General features: G+C 45.8%; 1 protein-coding gene across 2 annotated transcripts; it reads left to right on the plus strand.

Annotated features, from left to right (window-relative positions):
• Positions 1–3,379: 3,379 nt before the first annotated feature.
• LOC123104898 (nuclear transcription factor Y subunit A-10) lies at positions 3,380–7,305 on the plus strand. 2 transcript variants are annotated; one of them, XM_044526835.1, is made up of 6 exons: positions 3,380–3,683; positions 4,319–4,581; positions 5,699–5,820; positions 5,945–6,013; positions 6,112–6,255; positions 6,439–7,305. In XM_044526835.1, the coding sequence occupies exons 2-6, from the start codon at positions 4,329–4,331 to the stop codon at positions 6,829–6,831; spliced, it is 981 nt and encodes a 326-aa protein (XP_044382770.1). In that variant the 5' UTR covers positions 3,380–3,683; positions 4,319–4,328; the 3' UTR covers positions 6,832–7,305. The 2 variants fall into 2 exon arrangements, with proteins under 2 accessions (XP_044382770.1, XP_044382771.1); XM_044526836.1 differs by having other exon boundaries at positions 3,468–3,683; positions 4,323–4,581.
• The last annotated feature ends 11,297 nt before the right edge of the window (positions 7,306–18,602 follow it).

An 18,602-nucleotide genomic window follows, 5' to 3' on the forward strand; every position in this document is an offset into this window, starting at 1 on the left:
AGAAAGAAAAGGCGCACAATAAGAATTCGGGCCCCATGCAAGTGTAAGCAAATGGGACGGAAAAGAAAAGAAAAAAAAGTGTATATTAGAATTAAAAAAAAGGCAAAGCATACCTAGCCAGCCAACTTACGTCCCCACAATATGAACTTTAATTTCACTCGCATGTGGGATTTTTTTTTCACACAATACAACCGTAGATGCTCACATACACTAGCGTCGCGTATACACTAGTTACTGAGCCGGCACAACACCTTAAGATTGACGAACACACCACTAGTGTCTCGTAGGCGACGGGAACGTCTCCTCTGACTGGTGTTGTGCCGACAACCTCCATCTCTAGTCCGCCGTATACGAGAATGTACATAATGCATGATGTGAAGATGTTTTCAAGCCTTGAGCCATTCCCGCCAATACCCGTTAAACTACACATCTCTGCTTCCCCGAAAAAAGAAATTTAGGCCATTGCATAGAGTATCAAATTTTGACGGCATTGCTATCGAGAGCCAGGAACCATGGGGGGGGGGGGGGGGGATGGGGAATAAATTACCAAACCTTAGGGGGTGGGAGGACACAAATTTAAATGGTACCCATGCGTTCTTTTAGGAAATTTGATGGGTATCTTTGCAAAATTTTCAAGGAAGGGGGGGGGGGAGCAGGCGGGGACACACATTTAAATGGTACCTATGCAATTTTTTCAGGAAATTTGAAGGGTATGTTGCAAAATTTTGAACCTTGGCATGGGGGGGGGGGGGGGGGTAAATGGTACGTATGAAGTTTTTTCCAGAAAGTTTCAACCTTGTGGGGGGGGGGGGGGCATGGCTCCCCCTCGCTCCCCCAGGCTCCGTCATTGGCGGTTTGGAGGGATGGCCGGGAGCGGCACGATGAAGATTATAATTTGGGCAGAGCGGGGCCATGAGTTTCCTGCGGCTGCAACGACAGATGGTTAGAGCTAGGCCGCGGGGAATAAGACGATGATTTTTTTTTTGAAAAGGAGGATGACCCCCGACCTCTACATCTCGGTGATGCATGCATTCATTTTATTAATTATTCTCAAAGACCTTACAAAGTAATACATCAATAAGTCTGAAGCCACCATCATGGCAACATCTATTACAACTCCTAACCACTTGATGAAGGGGTGCTGAAAGTCCGAGCCGAATACCAAGCAGACCTCGCACCAAAACCTAACATCTAAAGTCGGAGGCCCCAGCCAAGCCTCTTGGCGGGTCTGGGGCACACACCGATCTAGCGCACTCTGAGAGGTCATCGTTGTTGTCTTCCACTGATCCATCTTCAGAGCAGGTATTGACGCATCAACCTTGGCAGGTTTGTCGTCGAAGCCACCATGGCGCTAGACAACGCCACCTCCCTACGCGTGTCCATCATCATACATCCGTTGCCGAGACTCTGCTGCGTCATACTGCCGAGATTCCATGATGCGTGACATGGGACGCCGCTCCACAGCTAAAACCGTCCATTGGTCCCTCGAGGCAATGCACACCTCCAAGAATTTAAATGGTACCTATGTGGTTTTTTGAGGAAAATTGAAGGTTATCTTGCAAAATTTTCAACCTTGGAGCATGCAGGGGGATATAAAATGGTACTTATGAAGTTTTTTCAACCCCTCGCTCCCTCGACCTTCGCCACTGGCGATTTGGAGGGATGGTCGGGAGCGGCACGATGAAGATTATGACTCGAGCAGAGTGGAGACACAAGTTGCGTGGGGCAGCGACGACAGATGGTTAAAGCTAGGTTCCAGGGAATAAGAAGATGTTCTTTTTGGAAAAGGAGGATGACCCCCGTCCTCTGCATCTGGGCGATGCATGCAACCATTTTATTAATTATTCACAAAGACCTTACAAGTAATACATCGGTAAGTCTGAAGCCACCATCAGGGCAACATCTATCGCAACTCCTAACCACTTGATGAAGGGGTGTCAAAAAATTCAAGCCAAATACCAAACAGACTTCGCATCAAAACCTAACATCTAAAGCCGGAGGCCCCAGCCAAGCCTCTTGGCGGGTCTGGGACACACACCGGTCCAACGCACTCTGAGGGGCCGTCGCCGCCGTCTTTCGCCGATCCATCTTCAGAGCAGGTACCGACGGATCGACCTTGGCAGGTCTGCCGTCGACGCCACCATGGCGCTAGACAACGACACCGCCCTACGCATGTCCATCATCATACATCCGTTGCCGAGATCCTGCTACGCCATGCTACCAAGACTCCACATCATCGATGCGTGGCATGGGACGTCACTCCACCACTAAAACCGTCCACTGGTTCCTCGAGCCAATGCACACCTCCAAGAATGATGCCCCCAAGAAGGGAACAACACAAGAGCGCCGCCATCATCCGGTCGACTGATCAAGGGCTTCCCGCGGAGGTAGGGAGAGGAGTTGGGAGCTTCACCTCGATGATGCCTTCATGAAGGAAGGCGATGCCAGGGGCGTCACCATCACTGGCTCCGGCCACCAACCATAGACCGGGTTTTCACCCGGATCCATCCCAAGAACATCCAACCGACAACCCGTGCATCTGCAAGATTACCTTCAAAGCCCCGGGGCTAGCCGCCCAGATCCGGCGATCGTCCACAGCCGCACTGCGACCGCGGTGTATCCTGACGCTCCGGCCTCTACCGAAGGGCACCACCACTGGAGCATGGAGAAAACTGCCACCCCACCGTGCCATGCCGGAAGAGCCGTTTGGGTGAACCCCAAGCACGCTCTTCGCCGTCTCAGTACCGAATCGCCCAAGATGAGGGCGACGCGGGACGCAATGAACAAGAAGATGGATGAACAATATGTTCACCTTGAAAGTTCTTCGCGGATAGGTGCTCCCATTTCTGCGAGTCCGCTGAAGCACAATCAATAAAATAGTGGGACGGAGATGAAAATGAGGAGCAGCTAGGCATGTCAATCACCTAGGCCCGTTTGTTGTTCCTCAACAAAAAAAGAAAAACCTAGGTCCGTTTGGTTGGTCCGAGGACAAATGTAGGGGTACCGGCACGCACGGCGGCCACATTTGGTGCGTACTCTACTTCCTCGGTGCCTTTCTCAGAGAGGAGGGAGGCACACAGGGAAAAGGAAGGACGAAGGGAGAACATCCCACAGTTGGCAAGCTACAGTAGCACCAACCAGCTAGGCGCGCCACCAATTTGGCATACGATACGGCTCGGGCTCGGGCTCACCACCGGCGCGTGTGTCCCGGGAAGAATCCCATTCTTACGTGCTCATCATCGATCCAGTAGTAAGTACTCCTGCTGCTCCGGCGCCCGTACTGCTATTACAGGAATCTAAAGTACCGCCAAGTTGCGCCAGACCGGGGTGCGCAAAGGCGATTGAAGGAAGCCCACTGCACCGAAGGAGCTAGTGGCCATCTTTTCAGCTCGAGCCGGGAGGGAGGCCGAGGAGAGAGAGAGAGAGAGAGACCTTTCTTGGTTTCTGCCCTCTGTCCGTCCCCACTGTCATTCATTCATTCATTCATTCATATACTAGTCCTGCATCCACATCTCCTCTCCTCTCTCTCTCTCTCTCTCTCTCTCTCTCTGGTGCCGCTTCTTGCTTGCCATTATTAGATGGTCTTCCCCAGCTGAGCCTGAGATGCGAGCGGGCTTTGCTTGATAGATTCCCCTCTCCGCGGCGCAGACGACCACCCGCCGGCCGCCCCTGCCGTCGCTCTGGTTCGTCCTAAATCCCCCTCTCCGGTTTTCCATACGTGTACGAGTGCTCTGCTCTGCTCAAAGTTGTCTCTGCTGTTGGGTGGAAAATCCCTGGCCTTCTGAAAGTCAGGGGGGGCTCTGCTCTCTTCTTTCCAAGCTGATCTCCTCTCCTTGTGGGCACAGCCATGGAAATTGCTCCTCTTCTCTCTGGCCAACACAAAACGTGTTCGCCTCTCCTGGCTCTCTCTCTCTGCCCCGGTTTCTGCCGCCTCTTCGGATTTCACCTCGGCCGTCGTCTCCCCTGCCGGCGTCTTGGTTTCTTGCGCGTTTCCTGTGGCATATCCACTAGCTCATGGCATGCATCTCGATGCTACGGTTCTTGCCCCATCTGTCCTGCCTGCTTCTCGGGAGCAGCTCCCCTCCCTCCCCACTTGCTTCGTTTCTTTAATTTCATAATTTTTATTCCCCGCGATTGCTCGTTTTTGTTTTCACCTCCTCGGCTCCTACACTCATCTCTCTGAATTCCTCTTTAATTATTGGTTTGGCATGGGTGGTTGGACGCTTAGCTAGGCTAAAGATCCTGCAACACCATTCTTGTCCTGGCCCGAAGAGAATCCAGCCTCTGACACTCTTGTTTAATTCCTTCCTTGCCAAAGCTAGGCAGCGATGATGAGCTTCAAGGGCCACGACGGATTCGGGCAGGCCTCCAATGGTGGTGGTGGTGGAGCCTCCGTGCCATGGTGGACGGTGTCCCAGATGCTGTACGGGGAGCCGGGGGCCGCCTTGTCGTCGTCGCCGGAGGCGGAGCCTCGCCGGGACGCCCAGTTCCAGGTCGTGCCCAGAGCTCAGGGCATCCTGGATCCACTGCCGGCGCCCAAGAGCGGGGCTCCTGAGGTCCTCAAGTTCTCGGTGTTCCAAGGTGAGCCTGCTCTGCCTCCTTGCTAGCAGCTTGTGGAATTAATGGTTACTATTGCAAGAATTTGGCATCGCTTCTTTGGATCTGTGCATGCTACCATGCCGGTGAACACAAGGTTGAATTACATGTCCCATGGCCTAGTTTGAAATAGGATTCCATAATCATGTAGTAAATCTTAAATCTTGGCAGACCCTTCTGCCAAGATATGCATGTGAGTTTAGAATATGATATGGCACTTCACTCTTTTCTCCTCCTCATATGACGAAAAAAATTTTCCCGGAAGAAAATATATATGATGCAACAACTTGGTATGAACTACTAGATGAATTTGCGTATGATGGGTGCTGATGAACAAGACTTGTGAACAAGTTTAAAGAGTGACGAGGGCTGCAGGCTTGCTTTTATAGTATTATCCAAAATATTGGAAGGGCACGGATTACCTAAGCCCAAGATTAGGAAAGAAAATACCAATCAGAATATTATATTTTGAAGACGTAGCAGTTGGGTCTCCAAGTCTGTTATTTTTGTACTGACTAAGATAAGCTTTTCTCTGATGAAGATGGTATTAGTTCACAGCCGAGCTGGATATTCTGCTCCCGTGTTTGTTCGCACAATCATTAGCCCTATTTATTTTTATGTACACGAAAGCATGCCCTATCTCTATGTGCTCAGTTATGCAAAAGGCCGGGTGTGAACTCATCGTGCTTATATTACCGCGATGCGTCATTATGAGTCAATAAAAGTGCCCTTTATCAAAAATAGAATGTGGTAAGGCACATGTGCTTCTTTTACAGTGATGTGATAAGGCACATGTTTGATGGTTACTGTTTGACATTTTGAACATGAAATTGGTTTTGGCCTCGTCTAACCATATACTAATCAGCTACACGGTAGCTCTTGATGGAATCTGATACAGCTATTCACTTCAAAGATTCCATGAGTAACATACACGTCTGTCCAACCACATGGAGCTCACCTGTATAGTAATATAAAGCTTACATCTCCATTTCGATAATACTAATGCAGATAAGGAAGCATCAGCATCTAGCAGTTTAAAAAATTGATCTAGGTTACATACTACACTTTTGTGGTTGGGGTTTTGAGAAACTGTGATGCTCAGGGAATTTGGAGTCGGGAGGCAACAAAGGAGAGAAGCCCATGGAGCACTCCGCCACCATCGCACTGCAGTCGCCGCTCCCGGAATACAACAGTCGCTTCGAATTTGGCCCGGGTCCTTCCATGGTATGCTTTTCGATTACTGCTATTTTATGTTCAAAATATGGTTGGAATTTGTCCAACTTTACAGCTGAAAATTGTTTCGGGATGTCTCCAGTTTTCAGTTGCTAACTTGCCACATGTGTTTCAGATGTCTTCTGGTTATCCTTCAGCCGAGCAGTGCTATGGCCTGCTTACCACTTACGCGATGAAATCTACGGTAAGCTTTGGTGTGTTTTGTGTGCTCTATTTTGGGAGCCTTCTTTTTTCTGTGATATTATTCTCTAACGCCGCCTTCTTTTTTTGTGTTGCTCGTAGCCTGGTGGCCGATTGCTCTTGCCACTGAATGCAACAGCTGACGCGCCGATTTACGTGAATGCGAAGCAGTATGAAGGCATCCTTCGCCGCCGCCGTGCTCGTGCCAAGGTGGAGCGAGAGAATCAGCTGGTGAAAGGAAGAAAGGTAAGCCTGCACTTCCACCACCAAGTCCATGTCATTTACAGAGATCGGGGAAAACAAACCTCTTCATTTGCCAACAAAAAAAACGTCACTCAACATTTCATTCAAATATTCTCATCGCCGCTTATGACCATGTTTTGAAACGAAGGCAAAATATTTACCTCATCGATTATGGTCATGGCGCAGCCGTATCTTCACGAATCACGCCACCGCCACGCGATGCGCCGGGCGAGGGGCACGGGAGGGCGCTTCCTGAACACCAAGAAGGAGGGGAATGGCAAGGACGCTGGAGGAGGAGGCAAGAGGGCAGAGTGCGCCCCGCCCACGCGCTTCGCCACGTCTCCGAGCTCCGTCATCCCGAGCAACCCGCACTCCCGGAGCAGCATCTCGAGCCTCTCCGGCTCGGAGGTGTCGAGCATGTACGACCACGACGACGTGGACCACTACAACAGCATCGAGCACCTCCGGACGCCCTTCTTCACCCCGCTGCCGATCATCATGGACGGCGAGCACGGGGCATCCGCCCCCTTCAAGTGGGCCACGGCCGCCGACGGCTGCTGTGAGCTCCTCAAGGCGTGACTTGAGGGGGGTACACGCAGGCACCCAGATCAAGAGCCGGCCATGGCCGGCTCTGGCTCCGTCTGGTTGTCTGCAGGCAAATCATTCTTGGCTCTACTGCATTGGGGTGTCCTTCCACGTCGCATTACCTCTTCCCTGAGAACTCCGGTGCTGGTTCTCAGGGATCTTGTGATGATGGGGCTCCCCATATGCCTGTAAAATAGTATCGGAAGCACTAGCAGTGTACTACGGGTATGAACTCTGTGGTACTATCAGGTATCTGTGTCAGAACTCAGAATAAGTATCAAACTTCAGGGTCTTGTGGTGTATTATTAGGGTCTGAAACTTTGTGCCCTTGGCAATGTACTGGGGTAAGTTGGAGTTTTTGTTTGTTTTGTTTTTGATAAGCTTTAAGACATTAAATCTATTGTGCTCGCAATATATGATTTGTAAGCTTGTCTGCATAATAATTAGAAATGTTACCGGTTTGTTTGATATTACTGCAATTTTTTACAGCTTGATTTGACATTGGGATTGTTCCTCGGTTCACTGACAAATAAAAACACAACACCATTTTCTTTAACAATTATAAAACCCTTCCAGGGGAAAAACAACGTGCACGGCTGCGATCTTCATATATCATTCACACACCTCTGAATTCAAACTCCAACCTAGACTTTTCAGTGATTCAGTATGCAGATGATACAATTTTAACCCTTCCTACCGTTCAAAGCCAACTTGAGCAAGTGGATAATCTGCTGAAGCATTTTGCCGCACAAACAGGGTTGAAAACAAATTTCCACAAATCCATCATGATACCCATCAATGTGAAGGAGTTCTTTGCACAACTTAATACCCTGGGATGCAAAAGAGGTAGCTTTCCATTTACATATCTAGGGCTCCCCCTAAGTGCCAGTAGGCTCAGGATTGAAGATTTCACCCCAATCTGTAAACAAACTGAAAGAAGGATGGCAGGATGCTCAACCATGCTTTCATAGGATGGAAGATTTCTTCACACTAAATCTGTTTTTTGCCAATCTCTTTCATGAGCACCCTTGCACTTCCCGCGTCAGTTACCAGCCAGATCAACAAGTATTTGAGAAACTTCCTATGGAGAAAGTATGGTCATCGGATTGTTGGACATGCCCTTAGTGCCTAGGATAAAGTATGCAACCCAAAAGCTCAAGGAGGTCTAGGAATATTAGATGTGGCACTACATAACAAGGCTTTGATGATGAAGAATATTCAAAAATCTATCAACAAACAACCTTTGCCTTGGGTGGAACTAATATGGGAAACATATTACTCTGATTCTCTCCCTGGGTTTAAGATGGAGGGCTCCAGTTGGTGGAAAAGTCATTTGAAGCTGCTACAAGAATACATAAAGGAAAACTCTGTTTGCACACTAGGAAATGGACAATCAGTCCTCTGGCATGACTGTTGGTTGGATCAGCCTCTCAAGCATAAGTTCCCAGAATTGCATTCATATGCACAGGATGATACCCAATCTGTTGAATTGAGGATACAACATATGGACATAGCCCAACCCTTCAACACACCTCTGTCCACACATGCATATAACCAATTTACTCAGCTACAGAACCTTCTGCAAAATCAAGGCGTTCTAGTGAAAGACAAATGGGCATGCAAGGGTCAAAAAACAGAAGTTTTCCTCAATCATTATAAATCAGCATCTATGCCCACAACAAGAAGAATAATTCATCTTCAAATGGCTATGGAAATGTGCATGCAGACTCGGACACAAAATCTTTTTCTGGCTATTGCTTCATGATAGAGTAAACAGTAGAAACCTGCTGAAAGGGAAAACCTTCTTCCTGGAATGTTATGACTACGTATTTTGTCATGAAAATGCAAAAGAAACCTCTAGACAACTTTCTTGGGATTGTGACTTTGTCCAAGACTGCTGGAATAGTATTCTTCCTTCAAAAGATTGGGGATCTCATGCTTAGATGATATTGTTATTGCCCATCAGCTATATTACCAAAAAGTATTGCAATAGAAATACTCATACAAGGCTGTTGGGCCACCTGGAGACAAAGAAATGGGAAAATCTTCAGAAGTGCCTAGTATCAATTGCTGGAAGTTCATATTAAGAGAGGGCCTAAGTTTGCTAGAACATGGAATCAAGGAAAGCACCTAGGCACTTTGCAAAGGTGGATTAGTGACCATCTAGCATGATCACATGCTGAACTGAATTTATATCGGTTTCTTCATGTTTCATAGAACTGGTATTGGTTAAATAGTTGTTTGCTTCAGGTTCTTTCTATTTGTAAATATTGTAACTTTATTCATATTAATAGAAAATTACCATAGAACTTCTATAGTTTGCGACAAAAAAATCTTCACTATATCAGGAGAGAAAAAAGAGAGTATTTGAAGGAAATATGCCGAAAGTTGTTATTTATATTTCCTTATATCATGATAAATGTTTATTATTCATGCTAGAATTGTATTAACCGAAAACTTGATACATGTATGAATACATAGACAAAACAAAGTGTCCCTAGTATGCCTTGTTATTTATATTTCCTTATATCATCATAAATGTTTATTATTCATGCTAGAATTGTATTAACCGAAAACTCGATACATGTATGAATACATAGACAAAACAAAGTGTCCCTAGTATGCCTCTACTTGACTAGCTCGTTAATAAAAGATGGTTAAGTTTCCGGACCATAAACATGTGTTGTCATTTGATGAACGGGATCACATCATTAGGAGAATGATGTGATGGACAAGACCCATCCGTTAGCTTAGCATAATGATCGTTAAGTTTTATTGCTATTGCTTTCTTCATGACTTATACATATTCCTTTGACTATGAGATTATGCAACTCCCGAATATCGGAGGAACACCTCATGTGCTATCAAACGTCACAACGTAACCAGGTGATTATAAAGATGGTCTACAGGTGTCTCTGAAGGTGTTTGTTGGGTTGGCATAGATCGAGATTAGGATTTGTCACTTCGAGTATCGGAGAGGTATCTCTAGGCCCTCTCGGTAATGCACATCACGATAAGCCTTGCAAACAATGTGACTAATGAGTTAGTTGTGGGATGATGCATTATGGAACAAGTAAAGAGACTTGCCGGTAACGAGATTGAACTAGGTATGAGGATACTGACAATCAAATCTCGGGCAAGTAACATACCGATGACAAAGGGAATGACGTGTGTTGTCATTGCAGTTTGACCGATAAAGATCTTTGTGGAATATGTAGGAACCAATATGAGCATCCAGGTTCCGTTGTTGGTTGTTGCTCGGAGATGTGTCTCGGTCATGTCTACATAGTTCTCGAACCCGTAGGGTCCACACGCTTAACGTTCGATGAAGATTTGCATTATGAGTTATGTGTTTTGGTGACCGAAGATTGTTCAGAGTCCCGGATGAGATCACGGACATGACGAGGAGTCTCGAAATGGTCGAGAGGTAAAGATTGATATATTGAACGATAGTATTCGGACACCAGAATGGTTTCGGAGCGTTTCAGATATTTTTCGGAGTACCCAGGGGTTACCGGACCCCCCCGGGAAAGTAACGGGCCAACATGGGCCATAGGGGAGAGAGAGGGGAGCCCACAAGGGGTGGCGCGTCCCCCCCATGGATAGTCCGAATTGGACAAGGGGAGGGGGCGCGGCCCCCCTTTCCTTTCCCCTCTCCCTCTCCTTCCTCCTTCCCCCCTTCGAAAGAAAGAAGGGGGGGGGGCAACTTGGACTAGGAGTCCTAGTCGGTTTCCTCCCCATGGTGCGCCCCCTTAGGCCGGCCTCCTCCCGTCCTCCTTTTATATACGGGGGTAGGGGCACCCCAAAGCACACCAATTGTTCTCTTAGCCGTGTGCGGTGCCCCCCTCCACACTTTACTCCTCCGGTCATATTGTCGTAGTGCTTTGCCGAAGCCCTGCGTGGATCACATAACCATCACCGTCACCATGCCGTCGTGCTGATGAAACTCTCCCTCGACACTTTGCTGGATCAAGAGTTCGAGGGACGTCATCGAGCTGAACGTGTGCTGAACTTGGAGGTGCCATACGTTCGGTACTTGATCGGTTGGATCGCGAAGACGTTCGACTACATCAACCGCGTTAAGTTAACGCTTACGCTTTCGGTCTACGAGGGTACGTGGACACACTCTCCCCCTCTCGTTGCTATGCATCTCCTAGATAGATCTTGCGTGATCATAGAATTTTTTTTGAAATTGCATGCTACTTTCCCCAACAGTATTTATCAACATAGGAGATTAAGATTTACAAGTCAACTCATGTGATGCGGCTTCTAAGATGTGTATATAGGTGGCGTCTACGTAGGGGTGCAAGAGGCGGCCCATTTATCGTAAAAACTAGCCAATTAGTTCACTAAGATTAACATAAAAGGGCATGCTTTGTTGATCACATAACACCCATTCGGGTTGTGGAGGATCAAATTTGACCCGTGCGTGATCAACTCAAAGTAGCCCAGAGTCTGACACTGGAGGAACAGTCAAATCGACCGTTCCCAATGAGTCAAGCCCCAAGCGAGCGCAAGGAGGGAATGCGACTACATGCGCAGGGACGAGCATCGATGGTGATTTGGACGGCGAGCAATGATGGTAGAAAACCTAGACGACGACCATCCGTGAGCGCTTCACCACCACTTCATCAATGGCGGTAAGCCCTTTCCTGCCTAATTTAGGGTTCGATTTAGGCTTGGTTTAGGGTTTGATAGGGCTTGATTTGGTGTCCCTTTAGAGTTTGGTTTAGGGTTAGATTTGGGGGAAGAACACCTACATATGGGGGTAGATTAGTGTGATTTGGGGGAACATGGGCTCGGTTTTTAGTGGTAAATTAGTGTGATTTGTACAAAGGTTGGTTCTACATATTCTAGTTGTGATCCTTATACCAAATCTTCCCTTCTACATGACAACTTGTAGTGAAGATAATCACCATTGTAGTCCAGGTCCATGTGTAACATGCTTATGTTATTCACCACAGTGCTTTGCCTGCAAGTTGGTTCTTAGCAATGCTGCTCAGGGCATTTGCTCCAAGTGCAAGGATGTAGTAGAAGGCAGTGCCTCCAAGAGGCATCAGGGGAGGCCGACGAATGTTGCCCACTTCCATGAGGAAGTAGCACTACTGGAGGATGCTGGTAACGCGACACTACGATCAGAGACCCTTTGATGAAACTGTGCGTGCGATGCAATAATCACAAACGATGGTGTAAAAACCCGTCAAAAAAGGTGTAAAACGTTTGCGATGGAGGATGCATCAAACACGGTTCGGATTTTAGTTGCGTGTGCGATGCAGGGCATACGGTTCAGTTCAATTAACTGTTTGCGATGAGGGGGAACAAAAGAAACGGGCAGCCAGATGAAGGTATGTGCGATATACAGCTTACGGTTCACTCGGATGAACTGTTTGTGATTAGGCAACACAAAAGAAAAGGTCAGCTAGATCAAGGTGTGTGCGATATACGGCATGCGGTTCACTCGGATGAACTGTTTGCGTTGAGACAAGAGAACAGAAACGGTTCAATATATCAAAATGTGTGTGATATGCAGCAAACAAGTCTGTAATCCGAAATGTGTGCGAAGACTGATAATTGTTGGGGAACGTAGTAATTTCAAAAAAATTCGTACGCACACGCAAGATCATGGTGATGCATAGCAACGAGAGGGGAGAGTGTTGTCTACGTACCCTCGTAGACCGGCAACGGAAGTGTTGACACAACATAGAGGAAGTAGTCGTACGTCTTCCCGATCCGACCGATCCAAGTACCGAACATACGGCACCTCCGAGTTCTGCACACGTTCAACTCGGTGACGTCCCTCGAGTTTTGATCCAGCAAAACGCTGAGGGAGAGTTTCGTCAGCACGACGTCGTGATGACGGTGATGATGTTCTACCGACGCAGGGCTTCGCCTAAGCACCGCTACGATATGACCGAGGTGGAATATGGTGGAAGGGGGCACCGCACACGGCTAAGGAACGATCACGAGGATCAACTTGTGTGTCATGGGGTGCCCCCTTGCCTCAGTATATAAAGGAGGGAGAGGGGGAGGTGCGGCCGGCCCTATGGGTGCGCCTGGAGAAGTCCTACTCCAACCGGGAGTAGGACTCCCCCCTCTTGCCTTGTTGGAAAAGGAAGGAGGAAGGGAGAAAGAGGAAAGGGGGGCGCCGCCCCCCTTCCTTGTCCTATTCGGACTAGGGGGGAGGGGGCGCGCGGCCTGCCCTGGCCGGCCCTCCTCTTCTCCCTTATGGCCCATGTAGGCCCAATAACCCCCCCCCCCGGGGGGGGGGGGGGTTCCCGTAACCCCCTGGTACTCCGGTAAAATCCTGATTTCACCCGGAATGTTTCCGGTATCCAAATATAGGCTTCCAATATATCAATCTTTATGTCTCGACCATTTCGAGACTCCTCGTCATGTCCGTGATCACATCCGGGACTCCGAACAACCTTCGGTACATCAAAACACAAAAACCCTAATTACGATCGTCACCGAACTTTAAGCGTGCGGACCCTACGGGTTCGAGAACTATGTAGACATGACCGAGACACGTCTCCGGTCAATAACCAATAGCGGAACCTGGATGCTCATATTGGCTCCTACATATTCTACGAAGATCTTTATCGGTCAGACCGCATAACAACATACGTTGTTCCCTTTGTCATCGGTATGTTACTTGCCCGAGATTCGATCGTCGGTATCTCAATACCTAGTTCAATCTCGTTACCGGCAAGTCTCTTTACTCGTTCCGTAATACATCATCCTGCAACTAACTTATTAGTTGCAATGCTTGCAAGGCTTGAGTGATGTGCATTACCGAGAGGGCCCAGAGATACCTCTCCGACAATCGGAGTGACAAATCCTAATCTCGAAATACGCCAACCCAACAAGTACCTTCGGAGACACCTGTAGAGCACCTTTATAATCACCCAGTTACGTTGTGACGTTTGGTAGCACACAAAGTGTTCCTCCGGTAAACGGGAGTTGCATAATCTCATAGTCATAGGAACATGTATAAGTCATGAAGAAAGCAATAGCAACAAACTAAACGATCAAGTGCTATGCTAACGGAATGGGTCAAGTCAATCACATCATTCTCCTAATGATGTGATCCCGTTAATCAAATGACAACTCATGTCTATGGTTAGGAAACATAACCATCTTTGATCAACGAGCTAGTCAAGTAGAGGCATACTAGTGACACTCTGTTTGTCTATGTATTCACACATGTATTATGTTTCCGGTTAATACAATTCTAGCATGAATAATAAACATTTATCATGATATAAGGAAATAAATAATAACTTTATTATTGCCTCTAGGGCATATTTCCTTCAGTCTCCCACTTGCACTAGAGTCAATAATCTAGTTCACATCGCCATGTGATTTAACATCAATAGTTCACATCACCATGTGATTAACACCCATAGTTCACATCGACATGTGACCAACACCCAAAGGGTTTACTAGAGTCAATAATCTAGTTCACATCGCTATGTGATTAACACCCAAAGAGTACTGAGGTGTGATCATGTTTTGCTTGTGAGAGAAGTTTAGTCAACGGGTCTGCCACATTCAGATCCGTAAGTATTTTGCAAATTTCTATGTCAACAATGCTCTGCATGGAGCTACTCTAGCTAATTGCTCCCACTTTCAATATGTATCCAGATTGAGACTTAGAGTCATCTGGATCAGTGTCAAAACTTGCATCGACGTAACCCTTTACGACGAACCTTTTGTCACCTCCATAATCGAGAAACATATCCTTATTCCACTAAGGATAATTTTGACCAATGTCCAGTGATCTACTCCTAGATCACTATTGTACTCCCTTGCCAAACTCAGGGCAGGGTATACAATAGGTCTGGTACACAGCATGGCATACTTTATAGAACCTATGGCTGAGGCATAGGGAATGACTTTCATTCTCTCTCTATCTTCTGTCGTGGTCGGGTTTTGAGTCTTACTCAACTTCACACCTTTGTAACACAGGCAAGAACTCCTTCTTTGACTGTTCCATTTTGAACTACTTCAAAATCTTGTCAAGGTATGTACTCATTGAAAAACTTATCAAGCGTCTTGATCTATCTCTATAGATCTTGATGCTCAATATGTAAGCAGCTTCACCGAGGTCTTTCTTTGAAAAACTCCTTTCAAACATTTCTTTATGCTTTGCAGAATAATTCTACATTATCTCCGATCAACAATATATCTTTCACATATACTTATCAGAAATGCTGTAGTGCTCCCACTCACTTTCTTGTAAATACAGGCTTCACCGCAAGTCTGTATAAAACTATATGCTTTGATCAACTTATCAAAGCGTATATTCCAACTCCGAGATGCTTGCACCAGTCCATAGATGGATCGCTGGAGCTTGCATATTTTGTTAGTACCTTTAGGATTGACAAAACCTTCTGGTTGCATCATATACAACTCTTCTTTAATAAATCCATTAAGGAATGCAGTTTTGTTTATCCATTTGCCAGATTTCATAAAATGCGGCAATTGCTAACATGATTCGGACAGACTTAAGCATAGATACGAGTGAGAAACTCTCATCGTAGTCAACACCTTGAACTTGTCGAAAACCTTTTTGCGACAATTCTAGCTTTGTAGATAGTAACACTACTATCAGCGTCCGTCTTCCTCTTGAAGATCCATTTAATCTCAATGGCTCGCCGATCATTGGGCAAGTCAATCAAAGTCCATACTTTGTTCTCATACATGGATCTCATCTCAGATTTCATGGCCTCAAGCCATTTCGCGGAATCTGGGCTCATCATCGCTTCCTCATAGTTCGTAGGCTCGTCATGGTCAAGTAACATGACCTCCAGAACAGGATTACCGTACCACTCTGGTGCGGATCTCACTCTGGTTTACCTACGAGGTTCGGTAGTAACTTGATCTGAAGTTACATGATCATCATCATTAGCTTCCTCACTAATCGGTGTAGTAGTCACAGGAACAGATTTCTGTGATGAACTACTTTCCAATAAGGGAGCAGGTACAGTTACCTCATCAAGTTCTACTTTCCTCCCACTCACTTCTTTCGAGAGAAACTCCTTTTCTAGAAAGGATCCATTCAAAGCAACGAATATATTGCCTTCGGATCTGTGATAGAAGGTGTACCCAACATTTTCTTTTGGGTATCCTATGAAGATGCACTTCTCCGATTTGGGTTAGAGCTTATCAGGTTGAAACTTTTTCACATAAGCATTGCAACCTCAAACTTTAAGAAACGACAGCTTAGGTTTCTTGCCAAACCATAGTTCATACGGTGTCGTCTCAACGGATTTAGATGGTGCCCTATTTAACGTGAATGCAGCTGTCTCTAATGCATAACCCCAAAACGATAGTGGTAGATCGGTAAGAGACATCATAGATCGCACCATATCTAATAACGTACGGTTATGACGTTCGGACACACCATTATGCTGTGGTGTTCCAGGTGGCATGAGTAGTGAAACTATTTCACATTGTTTTTAACTGAAGGCCAAACTCGTAACTCAAATATTTTACTTCTGCGATCATATCGTAGAAACTTTCATTTTTGTTATGATGATTCTCCACTTCACTCTGAAATTCTTTGAACTTTTCAAATGTTTCAGACTTGTGTTTCATCAAGTAGATATACTCATATCTGCTCAAATCATCTGTGAAGATCAGAAAATAATGATACCTGCCACGAGCCTCAATATTCATCGGACCACATACATCAGTATGTATGATTTCCAACAAATCTGTTGCTCGCTCCATTGTTTCGGAGAACGGAGTCTTAGTCATCTTGCCCATGAGGCATGGTTCGCAAGCATCAACTGATTCATAATCAAGTGATTCCAAAAGCCCATCAGCATGGATTTTCTTCATGCGCTTTACACCAATATGACCTAAACGGCAGTGCCACAAATAAATTGCACCATCATTATTAACTTTGCATCTTTTGGTTTCAATATTATGAATATGTGTATCACTACGATCGAGATCCAACGAACCATTTTCATTGGGTGTGCAACCATATAAGGTTTTATTCATGTAAACAGAACAACAATTTATTCTCTTACTTAAATGAATAACCGTATTGCAATAAACATGATCAAATCATATTCATGCTCAACGCAAACACCAAATAACACTTATTTAGGTTCAACACTAATCCCAAAAGTATAGGGAGTGTGCGATGATGATCATATCAATCTTGGAACCACTTCCAACACACATCGTCACTTCACCCTTAACTAGTCTATGTTCATTCTGCAACTCCCGTTTCGAGTTACTACTCTTAGCAACTGAACCAGTATCAAATACCGAGGGGTTGCTACGAACACTAGTAAAATACACATCAATAATCTGTATATCAAATATACCTTTGTTCACTTTGCCATCCTTCTTATCCGCCAAATACTTGGGGCAGTTCCGCTTCCAGTGACCAGTCCCTTTGCAGTAGAAGCACTTAGTCTCAGGCTTAGGACCAGACTTGGGCTTCTTCACTTGAGCAGCAACTTGCTTGCCGTTCTTCTTGAAGTTCCCCTTCTTCCCTTTGCCCTTTTCTTGAAACTAGTGGTCTTGTCTACCATCAACACTTGATATTTTTCTTGATTTCTACCTTCGTCGATTTCAGCATTACGAAGAGCTTGGGAATCGTTTCCGTTATCCCTTGCATATCATAGTTCATCACGAAGTTCTACTAACTTGGTGATGGTGACTAGAGAATTCTGTCAATCACTATTTTATCTGGAAGATTAACTCCCACTTGATTCAAGTGATTGTAGTACCCAGACAATCTGAGCACATGCTCACTGCTTGAGCTATTCTCCTCCATCTTTTAGCTATAGAACTTGTTGGAGACTTCATATCTCTCAACTCGGGTATTTGCTTGAAATATTAACTTCAACTCCTGGAACATCTCATATGGTCCATGACGTTCAAAACGTCTTTGAAGTCCCGATTCTAAGCCGTTTAAGCATGGTGCACTAAACTATCAAGTAGTCATCATATTGAGCTAGCCAAACGTTCATAACGTCTGCATCTGCTCCTGCAATAGGTTTGTCACCTAGCGGTGCATCAAGGACATAATTCTTCTGTGCAGCAATGAGGATAAACCTCAGATCACGGATCCAATCCGCATCATTGCTACTAACATCTTTCAACTTAGTTTTCTCTAGGAACATATCAAAATAAAACAGGGGAGCAACAACGCGAGCTATTGATCTACAACATAGATATGCTAATACTACCAGGACTAAGTTCATGATAAATTAAAGTTCAATTAATCATATTACTTAAGAACTCCCACTTAGATAGACATCCCTCTAATCCTCTAAGTGATCACGTGATCCAAATCAACTAAACCATGTCCGATCATCACGTGAGATGGAGTAGTTTCAATGGTGAACATCACTACATTGATCATATCTACTATATGATTCACGCTCGACCTTTCGGTCTCCGTGATCCGAGGCCATATCTGTTATATGCTAGGCTCGTCAAGTTAAACCCGAGTATTCCGCGTGTGCAACTGTTTTGCACCCGTTGTATTTGAACGTAGAGCCTATCACAGCCAATCATCACGTGGTGTCTCAGCACGAAGAACTTTCGCAATGGTGCATACTCAGGGAGAACACTTATACTTTGATAATTTAGTGGGGGATCATCTTATAATGCTACCATCAATCAAAGCAAGATAAGATGCATAAAAGATAAACATCACATGCAGTCAATATAAGTGATATGATATGCATAAAAGATAAACATCATCCGAAGCACCTTCATGATCACCATCGTCATCG

Source organism: Triticum aestivum, chromosome 5A (genome assembly GCF_018294505.1).
Source record: "Triticum aestivum cultivar Chinese Spring chromosome 5A, IWGSC CS RefSeq v2.1, whole genome shotgun sequence".
NCBI lineage: Eukaryota > Viridiplantae > Streptophyta > Magnoliopsida > Poales > Poaceae > Triticum > Triticum aestivum.